The 17,476-nt window shown below is 41.7% G+C and overlaps 2 protein-coding genes across 2 annotated transcripts; one reads left to right on the top strand and one right to left on the bottom strand.

Annotated features, from left to right (window-relative positions):
* Positions 1 to 91: 91 nt before the first annotated feature.
* PRSS37 (serine protease 37) lies at positions 92 to 5,564 on the top strand. Its single transcript, XM_069588838.1, has 5 exons — positions 92 to 125; positions 2,282 to 2,423; positions 3,637 to 3,890; positions 4,732 to 4,868; positions 5,424 to 5,564. Exons 1-5 carry the CDS (start codon positions 92 to 94, stop codon positions 5,562 to 5,564), a joined length of 708 nt encoding a protein of 235 aa, XP_069444939.1.
* A 4,822-nt stretch (positions 5,565 to 10,386) lies between these two features.
* Positions 10,387 to 16,910, bottom strand: TAS2R5 (taste 2 receptor member 5). Its single transcript, XM_069588901.1, is given in 4 exon segments — positions 10,387 to 10,518; positions 14,370 to 14,649; positions 16,301 to 16,493; positions 16,496 to 16,910. Coding segments are annotated over 4 exon segments (1,020 nt in total).
* Between the last annotated feature and the right edge of the window lie 566 nt (positions 16,911 to 17,476).

Genomic DNA, 17,476 nt, shown 5'->3' with positions numbered 1-17,476 from the left:
ATACCCACTGGTTCTACTAGGTGTTCCAGAGAAACTACTGAACGGAGAGCTCCATACTCTGCTGATCTTCTGCACCTCACAAGAGGAGACTATGAAATTTACCTTCTGTTTGAGTGTCCTTGCTGGTATGTATCCAGGACTTTCTACTCTGTCATATAAGGCACAGGTTAATATAGAACGGAGGAGAGCAGATGCAGGATGTGGGGATGATGCAAAAAAAGAGTCAAGAGAAACTGTCAGGAGCAGCACTGGGGATCCCCTCTCAGACTGGCCAAAGGCTCTCTGGACAGGCTGAGGAGCCCAGTGCTAAATTTGGGGGCAGTTTATGGTGTATGCCTGCCTTGGAGAGTCCCACATTCAACACTCAACAGTGAGTGTTCCACCACGGCTATTCCAAATTACAGGCTTCATCACACAGGGGCAAGTCTCAGTGCAGTCACAAGGACAGAGAACTCATTTTGATGACTGATATGCCTCCCTGTTGCAAAAGCTTAGAGACTCAGAATGCGGGTAATGGAGAAGATGGGAACAAAAGACCAAATGCGAGGGCCCTCCATCCTGTACTCTCTATCGTGAAGCTCTTCTGAATTCGCCAGACCAGCCTTTCCCACCACACCCTGACTGCCTAGGTTGTTGCATCACAAATTAGCTGTTCGTGAGCTTGGACAAGTTAATTAATCTATGTGGGCTTCAGTTTCTACAGTCAAAATGGGGATATTACTACCTACATTATAGTCATTGTGGAGATTTAGAACAAGAGTGCAATGGCTCTTGTCCTTATTTATACCCCACCCTTTTTCCCTTGGGGTTTCTAACAGTGTGACTTCACAGAAAAGGGTGTGGTGAGGTACAGGCCTGGGCTTGGAAAGGATTAACATAAGAACCAAGGGCAGCTGAAACAAAAACAATATTTCTGATATTAGAATCAGCCTTCCTCCTCTTTCTTCTCTTTTTCTTAAAATAATTCATTTATAAAAGCACTGCACAGTCACACTAGAAAACTGAGAAATATTAAAAAGTATAAAAAATAAACATCATTCATAGTCCCCTCAGTCAACACATGCTAATGCACTGTTTGAATTTATTCCCAGGCTTTATTTTATTTATTTTAATGGTTTATTTTTGATTCTTTACTTGTTCTTAGATAATTGGATTACTAGATTAAATGTACATTTTTATTATTTTTTAACTGAAAGGTTATTAGTATTCCTTTGTTGTTTAATATTCTTTATAAATGCAGTTTTAATATATATGCTGTTCCATTTGTTCACATCCCTTTGTATTTCAATATCCAACATTACTGTATCGGACATTCATATTTAAAACATTTACCTATTGTAAAGAAAGTGAAGTCACTCAGTCATGTCCAACTCTTTGCAATCCTGTAGCCTACCAGGCTCCTCCATCCATGGGATTCTCCAGGCAAGAATACTGGAGTGGGTTGCCATTTCCTTCTCCAGGGAATCTTCCCAAGCCAGGGATTGAACCCAGTCTCCCACATTGCAGGCAAATTCTTTACCAGCTGAGCCACAAGGGTAGCTCAAGAATTACCTATTATAAATAGTGTTAAAATGAGCACATTTACTAATAATCTTGATCTACATCTGATTATTTCTTTAGAATCAAGAATTCTTGGGGTTGTAATTATTAGGTCAAAGGGGACAAACCATTTACAATTCTTGATGGTCATTTTTAAATTGCTTTTGAAGAAGACAGAATCAATTCCCATTCCTATAAGTAGTAAATGAGAGTCTTTCTCATCGTACTTTCTTAGGTTGAACATTGTTCAGTTCAGTTTAGTTCAGTTGCTCAGTCACATCCGACTCTTTGAGACCCCATGAGTCGCAGCACGCCAGGCCTCCCTGTCCATCACCAACTCCCGGAGTTCACTCAGACTCACATCCATTGAGTTGGTGATGCCATCCAGCCATCTCATCCTCGGTCGTCCCCTTCTTCTCCTGCCCCCAACCCCCACCAGCATCAGAGTCTTTTCCAATGAGTCAACTCTTCACATGAGGTGGCCAAAGTACTGGAGTTTCAGCTTTAGCATCATTCCTTCCAAAGAAATCCCAGAGCTGATCTCCTTCAGACAAAAATCATTATCAAAACTATTAGATACAATGGTATGTCATTTTCATGTACATTTTGATTTTTTAATGTCAAGTACCTTCACATTTCCTGCCCAACTGATTACTACTTTAAAATCGTCCGTATTTCCATTCAGCTAGGAAGCTGTTGACTGTCTTGTTTGTTCTAAGAACTTCTCATATCTATTCCTCAGGGACATTTTTCTCCGCTCACTCATCTGTGCAGAAAGATGACCCTGCCCCCTATTTGGCCTACCTCAAGTCTCACTTCAACCCCTGTGTGGGCGTCCTCATCAAAAGCAACTGGGTGCTGGCCCCTGCTCACTGCTACCTACCGTGAGTGTTGAGCATCCTCACCCACTCTACTCACTTTGCATTGGTGATTCTCAAACAGGGGCAACGTTCCCCCCAGGGTACATTCGGCAAAGGAAGACATTCTTGGTTGTCACAATAGAGTGAGGGCTGCGGGGCGGGCTGTGCTAACGGCATCTCCCTGGTGAACAGATGCCAGGGCAAGGATGCTGCTTACCATCCTACGCTGCACATGGCAGCGCCTCCACAACAGTCATCCAGCCCTGCATGTCAACAGGGCCACTGGGGAGCCTCCTCAGTCTCCCATCAGTCTTCCCAAGGTTTTTCCACTGGCAATATGAGTTTTGTCAGTTAAGGAACCAGCAGGCAACTGATGGTGCACTCAGATTTTATTAAATTGAGAATTTATAAAAAGAACTAATGACAAAGGTATGGTCTAGTTACAGGGAAAACATAGACAGCAGTTCAGCTCCTCTGGGGTTCAGTACTAGAAAGATGCACTTACTACTCCCAGACCTAAAGGGGCAGGGGGAGAATGATTTTAAGCGGGAGAGGAAAAGAGTCCATGAGAGAGAGACAGCACTGTGCAGAGATGGCCTGATAGAGGTCCTAACCTTCTGTCAGGAGACGGTCGACAGCCACAACCTTGTGGCAACCCAACGGGGCAGGGCAGGTGGGAGGATAAACACCCCAACCTCTCCCTTCTCCTTCCAATTCCTTTTTGGTGCTTCTTATCAGCCAAATACCAATCAAATGCCAGAGGACAAGAAAGCTCATTGACTTAATCCACCTATTTCACCTTCCAAAGTACAGAGATGGATGAAATAGAGTTGTGAGGAGATCTGATAAAGCAAACAGGAGCTGTCCAACACTCAAGTCACCTCATTCTCTTCCCGACACCAGATTGGAAATGCCCAGACAGGCTGGAGCTGGAAAGGAGGGGAAATAATATTTCTAGACCATGCATTCTTTTCTCTCCCACTACATGAAAACAGAGAAGTTAAAGACTCCACCACTTAACTGTGTGACCATGGATGAATCCTCCCGTGTGCCTCCATTCCTCCACCTGTAACACGGGGATTCTGTTTCAAATCACTGCTTTGCTGTGAGTAGTAAATTAGCGAATCCAGGACTCAGACAAAGCTCTTGGCAAAGCACCTGGCCCACTGTCACATCAGCTTTGATGATGATACCAACAGTGATGATGATGGTGACTTCCAACCCCTTATCCCTCCAGAAATCTGAAGGTGATGCTGGGAAATTTCAGGATCAGAATCAGAGATGGGACAGAGCAGACAATTAGCCCTATCCAGATTATCCGCTACTGGAACCACAGTCATAGTGCGCCCCAAGATGACCTCATGCTCATTAGGCTGGCTAAGCCCGCCATCCTCAACGAAAAAGTCCAGCCCATTGCCCTCGCCACCAGCACCGTCAAGCCAGGCACCATCTGCATGCTTTCCGGTTTGGACTGGAGCCAAAACAACAATGGTGAGTGCACCTGCCCCCGAACATCAGGTTGTCAGTTATATCTGATGAGACAGGTGGGGGAGGAGCCCCATGTCTGTGTAACTGAGAGCGGAGGAGGGTGGAGAGGAGACAAAGGGGAGGTACTATATGAGGGGTCTGGCAAAAACAGACCCTCCCAGAAGCCCAGAGTCCTCCTTTCCCAGGGTGTCTAAAGCCCTACTGCTTCTTCAGAGCTTTGGCAGATGGAGCCACCAGGCCACCTGACTCAGCACAGAAGCCATGCCTCCTGATGGTCAGAGTTCACATTAAAAAGGCTTCTCTTTCCCATACTGGCTCACTTCTCTTGTGGAGGACACCTGAGAACTTGAGTCAGGTCACCTCTTATTCCTCCAAGAACAGACACAGAGTAGGAAGAAAATGCTGCTTTTTAAAGAGGCATAAAGGCCATTTCAAAATCCTCAAGATTAACTCTCATAACCATGCACAAAATCACGTCTTCTTTCTTCCTCATTATTTTGTTCAGTTCAGTTCAGTCACTCAGTCGTGTCTGACTCTTTGCAACCCCATGGACTGCTACACGCCAGGCCTCCCTGTCCATCACCATCTCCCGGAGTCCACCCAAACCCATGTCCATTGAGTCAGTGATGCCATCCAACCATCTCATCCTCTGTGGTCCCCTTCTCCTCCTGCCCTCAATTTTTCCCAGCATCAGGGTCTTTTCAAATGAGTCAGCTCTTCACATCAGGTGGCTCAAGTATTATTCAGACAGACACAAAACATCAGTTGAAACAGAGACTGGGGATTGCAGAGCTAAATGGCATTTGTGAACAAGAAGGTTTCTTTTATCTCTGTCTTCCCTCAGGCAGACACCCTGATTTAAGGCAGAACCTGGAGGCCCCTGTGATGTCCAACACAGCCTGCCAGGAAACCGAACAAGGAAAAAGCCACAGAAACTCCATATGTGTTAAATTTCTAAAAGTGTTCAGTCGAATTTTTGGGGTAATCTTTTCTCTCTATCCAATTTTCATTCATTTGGATATGTCTAGTTAACTATTTAACCACAGTATTTAAAAAATAGAAAGCCCACAACTTCATAAATTTTTGAGAATTTGGTAAGGCTGCATAAAAGCCTCCCATTATCTTCAGTAAAGGACCCTCATTAGAGATGTCTGTATTCATTAAGGGGCATCACGCAACACCTAGAGTTAATAATTGGTTTTTATTCTCATAGCTGCAACTGAAAATGGGTAGCGCTTAAAAAAAAATAATTCAAATACTTCACAAATTGAAACAGGCTTCATCAGTTCAAATAAGTGGAGTTTGACTCCTTTTACATGTGAGTTCTAGAAAGGCTTTTCTCTGACTTTCTCAATGTCACGCAAGGCTAGTTGCAACAAAGTTACATGAATGAATCAAGCTTCCAGTCTGCGGACTCTTATCTTGATGCAGCACGCTACCTCTAGCCAGGGTGCATCCACATGGGGACTAGAGAGTGCCTATAAGGAGATTTGACCGCATCTGTCTGCCTCCCTCTCTCTGTGTGATCCCTTGTAGGAGGTGGCCGTTGCTACTGTCATCTGCAAAAACAAGTTGCAGGGGATCGAGGTCGGACACTTCATGGGAGGGGATGTGGGCATCTACACCAACGTTCAGAAATATGTCAGCTGGATTGAGAGCACCACTAAAGACAAATGAGACCATGTTTCTCCCTAAGTGTCCCAGTGGCCCTGCCATGGACGATACCAACCACAACTTACCCCAAATTCAAAATAAAACATCCAAATAGAAATATTTGGATTTACCACACCAGTGTCTTATGTTCTTTCATTTGTATCTCTGTGCATATCCCATAATGAGCTGAAGAACCAAGAATGAAACATGCAATAAGCACTTTCCACACTGTCCTGGGTTATACCTATTATCTCATTTAAAGCTTATAACAAATCCGCGAGGTTGTCTTTTCTTCCCACTTTACAAATGGGAAAAATGAGACAAAGAGAAGTTACTTAACATTATCTATAGGTGGTAGTTTAGCAGAGCCTGAAATGGAACCCCAAAATGCCGGATTCTTAGCCCTGTGCTCTTACCCTTGAAATTATAGGCAAGTCCATAGCATTACAACAGATATTGGATTCTGTTCCCTGGTACCTCTCTCCTTTGCTTTTTGCTTCTCTTCTTTTCACAGCTATTTGTAAGGTCTCAAGAGGCAGGTCAGGTGGTCTGGTATTCCCATCGCTTTCAGAATTTTCCATACTTTATTGTGATCCACACAGTGAAAGGCTTTAGTATGGTCAATAAAGCAGAAATAGATGTTTTTCTGGAACTTTCTTGCTTTTTCCATGATCTAGCGGATGTGGGCAATTTGATCTCTGGTTCCTCTGCCTTTTCTAAAACCAGCTTGAGTGCTTGCTTCGGCAGCACATATACTAAAACCAGCTTGAACATCAGGAAGTTCAAGGTTCACGTATTGCTGAAACCTGGCTTGGAGAATTTTGAGCATTACTTTACTAGCGTGTGAGGTGAGTACAATTGTGTGGTAGTTTGAGCTTTCTTTGGCATTGCCTTTCTTTGGGATTGGAATGAAAACTAACCTTTTCCAGTCCTGTGGCCACTGATGAGTTTTCCACATTTGCTGGCATATTGAGCGCAGCACTTTCACAGCATCATCTTTCAGGATTTGAAATAACTCCACTGGAATTCCATCACTTCCACTAGCTTTGTTCGTAGTGATGCTTCCTAAGGCCCACTTGACTTTACATTCCAGAATGTCTCGTGCTGAGCGATCACACCATCGTGATTATCTGGGTTGTGAAGATCTTCTTTGTACAGTTCTCCTGTGTATTCTTGCCACCTCTTCTTAGTATCTTCTGCTTCTGTTAGGTCCATACCATTTCTGTCCTTTATCAAGCCCATCTTTGCATGAAATGTTCCCTTGGTATCTCTAATTTTCTTGAAGAGATCTCTAGTCTTTCCCATTCTATTGTTTTCCTCTATTTCTTTGCTCTGATCACTGAGGAAAGGCTTTCTTATCTCTCCTTGCTGTTCTTTGGAACTCTGCATTCAAATGGGTATATTTTTCCTTTTCTCCTTTGCTTTTGGCTTCCTTTCTTTTCACAGCTATTTGTAAGGCCTCCTCAGACAGCCATTTTGCTTTTTTGCATTTCTTTTCCTTGGGGATAGTCTTGCTCCCTGTCTCCTGTACAATGTCATGAACCTCCGTCCATAGTTCGTCAGGCACTCTGTCTATCAGATCTTACTTCTTCTCTCCGCCTCCACTGCTACCACTCTGGTAAACCTGGAGTATTGCAGTATCTCCCACTTTTGCCTTACTAAGTTCAACCTACTCTCAATACAACTTCTTTTAAAACATAAGTCAAGTTCTGTCACTTGTCTCTGCTAAAAACTCTCCAATGGTTCCCTCACGCAGAATAAACAAAAATGTGTACAATGGACTATATAGGCCCTAAAACCATGCCCCCCCACCCCTTTGACCTCATCACCCACACCTCTACTCCAGCCACACTGGCCTCCTTGCTCTCCCTTGAACACATTTGACACTATTTTACTCAAAACTTTCACACATTTCCCAGATTCCTGAATGGCTACTTCCCTCACTCCCTAAAATCTTTGTTTGAATACTTGCTGGACTTCCCTGGTGGCACAGTGGATAAGAATCTGCCTGCCAACATAGGGGACATGGGTTTGCTCTGTGGTCTGGGAAGATTAACATCCCTCAGAGCAACTAAGCCCATACACCACAACTACTGAGCCTGCGTTATACAGCCCGAAGCTCCAACCATTGAGCCTGCGTGCTACATCCACTGAAGCCTGTGCACCCCAGAAGCTGTGCTCTGCAACAAGAGAAGCCACCACAATGAGAAGCCTGCACACGGTAATAAAGCAGCCCCTACTCATCGCATCTAGAAAAAGCCCCCACACAGCAACTAAGATTCAGAGCAGTCAAAAGTAAATAAATAAATATATTTTTTAAAAGCATACAGGGATTTCCCTGCTGGTTCAGTGGCTAAGACTCCATGCTCCCAATATAGGGGCCCTGAGTTCAATCCCTGTTCAGGGAACTAGGACCACATGCTACAACTAAGACCCAATGCAGTCAAATAAGTAAATTAAATAAACAATTTTTTAAGTAATAATAAATATCTTATTAGTAAAGTCTTGTCTGACTACCCTATCTAAAATTAGGACCTCACTTCTGGCGCGTGTTCATCCTCCATAAGAATTTGGCAATGCATAGGATAAACCTTAGAACTACGCATTCGCATATTCTCTGACATCTACCTTTAGAGTTTTACAAGGATGTTCACTGTGACACCATAGAGAGCAAAACACTGGTAGGGTGGGGGGCCACAGAGTGTGGCTCATTTTTTAAAAGGCAGTCAATCAGACACAATAATACGTGTGGTCATTCAATAATACCTACTGTTCTAAACACTGAAGACACAGGAGAAAATCAAAGATTTCTGTCCTCATGGAGTATACATTCTAGTTTAGAGACACAGGTAAATTTTAAAATGTATTATGTCAGGTAAGTACTATGAAAAAAAACTAGAGTAAAACTGGGAATACTGAGGTAACATTTTAAAGAAAACATACATTGAGAATTACTCAACAAGGATCCCCAAAACTGGAGTAGGTTCTATGAAATCTTCTTGGAGATGCAGAAAATAGAGTTGAAAGGTGCTTGGGAAAGGCGGTGTCTGCCCTCCTAGAGAAATCATGATTAACATAGAAGAGTCAAAATGCGACGATCAGGAGTGAGGAAGTGAGGATGAAGAATATGTTTTTGACAAGTTGTGATAGTAAAGTGTGACGGAATGTGGCTCCTGAGTCTTGAACGTACCCAGAAGGCACTGATGCTGACAAATGGGCAGAAGAAGGGAAGAGGATAAGAGATCCATCTAGGGAACATCCAGGACAGGAATCTCAGGAGTAAGGGTTGAATTGGCTACCATTCCTCTGGAGATACTGGGAAAGCCCATAACCAATTTACAAAGCTAGGGGCCTTGGGAGTGAAAGATGCTGCCATCAGGTAGTCCCCCAACTCTTCTACTAGCTCCTCAGAGATATCCAGTGCCAAGCTACAAAACCTTATTAAAAGAAAGCCTAAACTGTTGATACCTGATTTTCAGTTATCTTTTACCTTAAATTCAGGATAAGTTCATCTTAATGATACTATGCTAAGAAAACTACAATGAGATTAATACTCTGCTCTTCTTAACCTCTTTTGCACACTTAAAAGACATCATGCCTGAGTCCTATCTCAGAGACTCTGACAGAATTGCTCTTGGGCAAGACTTGGGTATTTGTGATACCTTTTAATCTGCCAAAGTGATTCTCATATGCTGCGAAGACTGAGAACTTGAAACTAACTTTTACCATGAAGCATGTACTATCTAAAGCTTTCCCAGAATTTTATAGAACACTAGAGGCTACAAAAAATGGTTTTTCTAAAAACTCATGTTTACTGATTGCTTCATACTGCTAATATAGAAACATATTAACTGTTAGATATTGACCTTATATATAGTTACCTTTCTAAATTATTTCCTAAAATTTTTTAATTGTTTGGATTTTCTATGTAGACAACCATATCTGCTTAAAATAATGACAGTTTTATTTCTTCTTTTCTAATATTTAAAGTTTTTTATTTCTTTAATGTGTTGTTAAGCATATAAATCAGTGGGTTTTGTTCATATAGTCACAGACTTAAGCAAAAAATATTGCACTACCTAATTCTAGAACATTTTCATGACCCTGACAGAAACCATATATATCCATAAAAAGTTACTACCCAATACCTACAGTCCCAGCACCTGGAAACTACTAATTTACTTTCTGTTCTACAGATCTGCCTATTCTGAACCTTTGATATAAAGGGAACCATAAAACATGAAGCCTTTCTGACAGGCCTCTTTCAGCTAGCATGTTTCCAGGTCCATCTGTGCTGTGCCATGCATCAGTACTTCTTTCCTTCTTATGGCTGAATAGTATTCTATTATATGATTATGTGCGCGCGCGCACACACACACACACACACACACACACATCACACTTTGTTTATCCATTCATCAGACAACAGACGTTTGGGTTGTTTCCACTTCTTGACTAGCATGAACAGTGTTGCTGTGAACATTCATTGGTAAGTTTTTGTGTGGACATACATTCTCATTTCTCTTGGCTATATACCTATGAGAGGAACTGCTGGCTTATATAGTAACTGTATTTAATGTAGAATGTTGAAGTTTTGAAGCTATTCCACTAGCTTGCACTGAAGGAAAGAACCTCAGCAAAGTTTTCAGCTTTGTTCTTAAAATGCTCATACATTGCTAATGTTTTCTCTTTTAATTGAAAGTAAGGTGTCTCCAACAGTTCATTTTGTCTTAAATCTATATGCTTAATTTATTTGGTCTGTTTCTCCCATTTCCATCTTTTTACTGTTTCCTGATACCTTCTCAGAGCGTTCTTTGAGCTGACCTTCCAGTTCATTAATTCACCATCAACTGTATCGATTCTGATGCTTAATGTCACTGTTGAATATGTCATCTAATCTAAAGATGCATGTTTCAGAAACCAAAGTGGAATCAGATTTTTCCTCGCCACAGGACCTGTCATCTATGGCATGTATGACCTAGAATCAACCAAGCAGAGGCTCTTAGCCAGGATTTTAGACCTTGGTACTATAATTCAAAGGGACATGTTCACAGAGGCAGTGGCAGTGTCAAAGACACAATGCTAACAGTTGAAACGTGAATGGTGGTGCCAGCATCAGTCCCTCAAGAATGACTTGATTGTGTTCTCAGTTGTTTAAACCCCCTGATTCTCTTTCTGATATTGATTCTCCAGACATCCCTTTGATCCCAAGAGATAACCAATTCCCTTCCAATAAATTAAATTTATTCTTAAGTCATATCAAGTTGGACACATGAGTTGGGATGTGGGGGGAGTACAGGAGAGTTAAAGAACTAATTTCTTCCTTCTACACAGTTCAGATTCTGTAGATACTGTCATAAGTTATGATTTTAAAAGGCAAAGTAAAAATTATATTATTTAAAGTCATAAAAATTAGTGACCAGAAGAATGACAAGTAAATAAAAATAATCAAATATTGGAGAGGGGAATAAATTTGAGGTTAAGTGAGACAATCCCCAAACTTTGATGAATGGGATTCAAAAGTTACAGTTCAAAGTTAATAAACCAAGTAAGAGAGGCAAAATATTTAGAGTTGTGTAAGTCATCACCAGAAGAATGAAGATGAAAGGTAAAATGTGACTACATCTGGGACTAACTTCAGGGCATGGAATGGGAAAATGCTGCTGTACATTTTCTACCTTCCTGTACTGTTCACATCTCTTCTAGTTCCCCTCTAGGCTGCACCATTAGAGATCTCAGTCCATAAGAGAAAGGAAGGTTAGCTGAACTCCCCCCCCCCACCAACACACACACAAATACACACATGCACACAGACCCAGCTGCAGCTCTGAGAATGCAAACTATAAAAGATTTAATTACACAAGATTTAACTCAAGAGCACAGATTTGCCTCCAGATTTGTTTCCTTGGGTAAAACACAAAGTAGCCTCACATCCATCATGAGCTAAATCACATACAGAAGAGGAAGGAAATTCAATCCCAAAAGATGAAAATGCAAGTGTTCTGTCCCTGAGAAAAGCAAGTCACAGAAACTTCAGTCTGTCATGATTTTGGATCTTGGCTCCCAAGCATCCCACTAACACCAAACTTGAAAGATTAGCTGCTTATTTCACCTGTTTAAAAATACTCAAAAACTTGAGCATGCCACAGGCTAATCCCAGAATGAAGTCTCACAAGTACAAACAAGAGGAACTTAAGGTTTACTGGAAAAAGCACAAGATTTGGGGTTCAAACATCTGAGACTGTTATATTAGCTGATGATCTTGAGCAAATCATCACTCTAGCCTAAGTTTTGTCATCTACATAATGGGAAAACAATTACCACTTGCATAGAGTTGCTATTCCAATCAAATGAGATAATAGACTACATAGAAGAATACTTGATATAAAGCCCAATACAAATGTTAGGTAATTATCATTATTACAACAATTGGTCACAACAGACAGCTGTATAGGCATGGCATAATGGAAAATCTATACTACTACTAAAAATATACCCAGAGAGAGGTATCTCGCTTCTTGAAAAGGATGATTATTATCATTTCCGGAAGACTAACATGGTGCTGACCTCACACAACTCACAGTGATGTCAGTGGAGCCATGCCTCCCTTGAACGATGCCAGCACCCACATGCGCCTGGCCCACTGCTCAGTTCACAGCTTTGGGTAAGGAAAGATACGTGTTAGAACATGTTAGGAAAGTAGACTAGCATGGTTAGTAAGAAATGAAAGCAGTGTAAGGATATCAAGTATTGTTCTTTAGATTACAGAGGGGAAATGTGTTCAAATAAGCCTAAAAAGAAGGCTGAGGAAGTATATACAAAGGACATGAAGCCAACTCCTTAGGAAAGTAGTGTGATATAAAGAAAGCCTGGGACAGGAGTCAGGAAAGTTAGTTCTGGCTCTCTGTGAAACTCTGGAGCAGCCCATTGTCCTCCCTGGGCCTCATTTTCTCTATAATATATAAAAGGAGTTAGAAGGCTACTTCACACAGCAAATCAACCATTTAGAAACTGTTTCTTATAGGCCAGGTAATATTCCAGGCTCCAGGAACCTACGCAGGAGACAAAAACAGGCACAGCTCCTACCGTCATGGATGTGATGTACTGGATGATCTCCATTCAACTCAAAGACCCAACGCGCTAAATCTCTGCCTTTAGGCTGTGGAGAGGCAGGAGTAGACAGTCAGGATGGCTGAATGACCAAGAAAATAAGGTTTGACCTCTGAAGGGAGCGGTGTTCTTTTGGGGAGCGGAAGCAAGTGCCCCTCGCTCCCATCTTGCTTCCCCCAGACCCTGGGCATCAGAACTTAATACCAATTATGGCAGCCAATTGACTTTTATCCTAAAAAGCAGGTCTAGGGCTCAAAGAAACTTCCAGAAATAGAAATATATATATTTTTTGTTTTTCAGTTAGATAACTAGAGAAATGGGAAAATCCATTGATACTTTTATTAAACTTATCGAAAATGACTAACATTAACAGATAGATGAAATTTCATACAAATTAATGAACACTATATTAATTGTTCCTAACCTCTATTTTATATAATAGGAAAAACACAACTTACATATGTAAATTTAAAAGAAATGAATTATTTGTTATATATAAACAGAATATAACACTTCTTTTACCAAACATGAAGCTCCAGCCTTGATTTCTATAATACATGAAAATAATGTACTGTCAAGAGAGAAACACTACTGATTTTTATTCTGTATTTTCTATTTCCCATTTGTTGATTTACTGTTAAAGAAGGAAAGTTTTCTCTCAGCCATTAAAAAGAGTGAAATATTCACACTATAAAATAAATAATAAGAACCTACTGTATAGCACAGGGAAATCTACCCAATACTCTGTGAAGGCTATATGGGAAAAGAGTCTGCAAAAAGAGTGGATATGTGAATATATGTAACTGATTCACTTTGCTATACACCTGACACTAACATAACATTGTAAATCAACTATACTCCAATAAAAAATTTTTCAAGAAGAATGAGGTAACATTTGCAGCAACATGGATGGACCTAGAGAGTGTCTTACTAAGTGGAATAAGTCAGACAGAGAAAGACAAATATATGATACCACTTATAAAACGTGAAGGTCACTCAGTCATGTCCAACTCTCTGTGACCCCATGAACTATACAGTCCATGGGATTCTCCAGGATACTGGAATGGGTAGCCTTTCCCTTCTCCAGGGGATCTTCCCAACCCAGGTCTCCTGCATTGCAGGAGGATTCTTTACTAGCTGAGCCACCAGGGAAGTCCAAGAATACTAGAATGGGTAGCCTATCCCTTCTCCAGTGGATCTTCATGACCCAGGAATTGGACTGGGATCTCCTGCATTGCAGGCGGATTCTTTACCAGCTGAGGTAATAAGCAGAATCTAAAAAGAAAAAATTGATACAAACGAACTTATTTACAAAAGGGACACAGACTCACAGACTTAAGAGAACAAATTTATGGTTACGAGGGGGAAAGAGTTTGAGAGAGGGACAGATTGGGAGTTTGGGATTGACATGTACACACTGGTAAATTTAAAACAGATAACCAGCAAGGACCTAATGTATAGCACAAGGAATTATGCTCAATATTGTGTAATAGCCTGAGTGGGAAAAGAATTTGAAAGAGAACAGACACATATATATGTATGACTGAATCACTCTGTGTATACCTGAAACTAACACAACATTGCTAGTCAACTACACTCCAATATAAAATTTAAAAAAAGTTTAAAGAGGGAAAAATTTTTAAGTCAGTCCTCTTTGGGAGAGCTATCAAAAACTTATCTCAAAACAGTCTCCTGACCACTCCTCTCTCTCCAGCTCACAGGCCCTGGGCTCTTCAAGCACACAGTCTTCCACAGGATTCTCTGACATGTCTGCTTCATCCTGGGGTTCCCCATGATCAGAATGACAGAATGAAGAGAAGGGCAGGCAGCCATGAGTGTCTCAGAGATGAAGAGAGTGATGAGATCCGCAGGAAAAGTCTTGGAGCTGATGGAGAAGGGGCTGGCCAGGATGTAGACCATGTAAAGTACAAGGAAACAGCCCAAGGACTTGAGGACAGTGATGAGAGCCTTGGCCTGAGCATCTCTTCTGCCAGCTGTGCCGGGGTCCAGCCCCGGTGGATCCAGGGAGATTCGAAGGTGGGGGGACGGAGTCGGCGTCTTTGGAAAAATACATATTTAATCACAGATATACAGAGATTAGAAATGGATAGTGTAGTAGGAAGATTAGTGGAGAAAAGGAGGCTGAATAACTTGGATTACGTGGAATAGCATCCATGCTCCAGATGGGAGTAATTCAGCCAGAAAAACGGGAGCAAGAAAGAAGTGACATGGGGGAATCAGTCTTTCCGGAAACTGATCCAATTTCTTTATTTTGGGGTTTGCTTATATACCTTTTGTTACACATAGGGATGAATACAGAGTCACGCGGGGGTCAGCAGTCCTGACCTTTATCAAAATCAGGTGCTTCACATAAATGTATATAAAAAAGGTACATCATCTTCTGGCCATGAGTGAAACCTGCTGACATTTTATGATCCTTTCTTTCCAATAACCAAAAAACTTATTTCTTCCAAGGGTGTTTTTTCTTAAACCAGGCACCACCCTCCAAATAAAGTTACATTCCTATAGGGTGAGGGTGTAGTGAGTTACAATCAAGAAAGGAATTTATTTAACCCAAGGTTAACATGATTAATCTTAAAGGTTAATACTTATTTCTCCTATATGTTTAAAGGTTAATACTTATTTCTCCTATATGTTAGTTATATTCATTATAAGGGTAGGGAACATGGAGATTTAGCAGCAAACATCAGCCCAACAAATGAAAATCCTTTCACCAATGCTCCCCTTAAGATCTATTTAGTCTTAAGATATGATAAAGTTACATTCTTACATAGCAAGGACACAGTGATTTATAACAAAGTACAGTGATCTATTACAAAAGAGAAAATCCATTAACTCAAAAAGTCTAGTATTGCTAACATCAAAAACTACTATATTTCCTTTGCTATATTCCAAATACATTGATTAATATATTCCCAGGTGCCTAAGGATATAGAGGCCTGGCGGCAATCATTGACTCAACAAGAAGAAAAAGTCCTATGCTAATTAAGACTCTCAAAATACTCCAAAACTCTCTGTGCTGTTTATGGTTGAGAGGTAGTAAACAATCATGTGCCTAGTGGCAGCAGTATGGATAATCCTGTCACACAAGCTAGTCTGTCAGCAGAGAGGTTTGACCTGAGACACCCTTGTCCCACCCAGAGCAGGGAATTAGCAGCAATTATTGACACAACAAATGAAAAAACCCTTCACCAATATAATTCCTAGCCAACTATACTAATAATTTCCAACTCCCCAAAAGATTTTGCCTTTAGTAAGTCTAAAACATCTCATGCCTCTCAGGTTGGGAGGCTGTAAACAATCACATGTGGCCGGACAAACCTATACAGGTGGGCTAGATAACCTTCAGAGGAGTCCGTAAGCTGAAACAGTCTTGTCACGCCCAAGAATTTTTATTGCCTTGAAGCTGCACGTTTACTCCTTCTCCGAGAGAAACGGTTATGGGGGAGAGCCCCCCGTAAAGTCAGAGGTGTAGGTGAGAGCATAAAACAGACTCTGGTGTCGGGGTTAGATGCTCGGGAACAGGGGGTTTCCTGAGGCTTGATCACGCCTTTGCGTATGCCAAGCCTCCTTCCTCATGACCTTTGCCATGGGCGGAATTCCTCACGCTGGCCCCCGGCACAGCTGTATGGACCTTCATCTTCCTGTGGTGTCTATACAAAGAGACAATCAGCAGCCCAGAGGAAAGAGGAAACATCATGAAAGGCATCATACTTCCTGTATTGAGCTGTAATATACATACATAGTGCCAGTTTGAAATGGGGAATAAGATGCTGCTGTTTCCTTGGGAAGGACTGGAGAAGTCTAAGCTACCCCTAACTATAACAAATGGATCATGAAGTACACCAGAAAGCACCAGAAACTCAGGTAACAGGCCCTCTGCTTCAGCCACAAGGAGACAGGGTGTTCAACGGTCATGATCTTCCTACAATAAAAGACACTGAGAAAATTCACAAACCACAGGCTGGCCTGGCTTACCAGAACCCTGAAGACACTGAGACAGCGAAGCCAATGGCCGCTCTGGAAAAGCAGGAACAGACTTGAGTCCACCATAATCAACCATTGTAGAAGCAACCGACAGACCGCCAGGCCCAGGACAATGAGGTTATACGAGGACTCCCTGGACGTTCAAAGACATTCTCCAAAACTCCAGACCACAAGAACGCCATTTCCAGTGAGGCCAATGAGAGATTCAGCCACTGCCACCAGCATCATCAGTCCTGGAATAGAAGTCGGCATGGCTGGAGAAGTCTCTCACTGCTGTCGCAGAAGGTGCTCTGCTTTAGTGCAGATAAGTGTAGACCACTCCTGGCTACACTGCAGATTCCCTGAAGGTGATACCAAACTCAAGGTAAATTCTTAGATCACAAAATCTGGATTTGGTCTTACCCTTCTGCAATCTGTTCTCAAGCATGGACTGAACAGCTCTGACCAGGAACAAAGAATTTAGAAGTTACAAATCTCTCTGTATTTGCATTCACGTGAATGAACATGGACAAACCCTGAAACAAGACGTTTGAAAGATCACAGATACCAAGTCTACTTCTCAAGGATATTGGGTTAACATTAGATACTAACACATCATATAATAAGGGCTTCCCAGGTGGCACTATGGTAAAGAACCCTCCTGCCAATGCAGGAGACATAAGAGACGCGGGTCTGATCTCTGGGTTGGGAAGATGCCCTGGAGTAGGAAATGGCAACCCAATCCAGTATTCCTGCCTAGAGAATCCCATGCATAGTGGAGCCTGATGGGCTACAGTCCATGGGGTCACAATGAGTTGGACACAACTGAAGCAACTTAG

The sequence above is a fragment of the Ovis canadensis genome, chromosome 4 (genome assembly GCF_042477335.2).
Source record: "Ovis canadensis isolate MfBH-ARS-UI-01 breed Bighorn chromosome 4, ARS-UI_OviCan_v2, whole genome shotgun sequence".
NCBI classification, from domain to species: Eukaryota; Metazoa; Chordata; class Mammalia; order Artiodactyla; family Bovidae; genus Ovis; species Ovis canadensis.
Note: the sequence above shows the minus strand (reverse complement) of the source record. Positions and strands in the feature narration are given on the sequence as shown.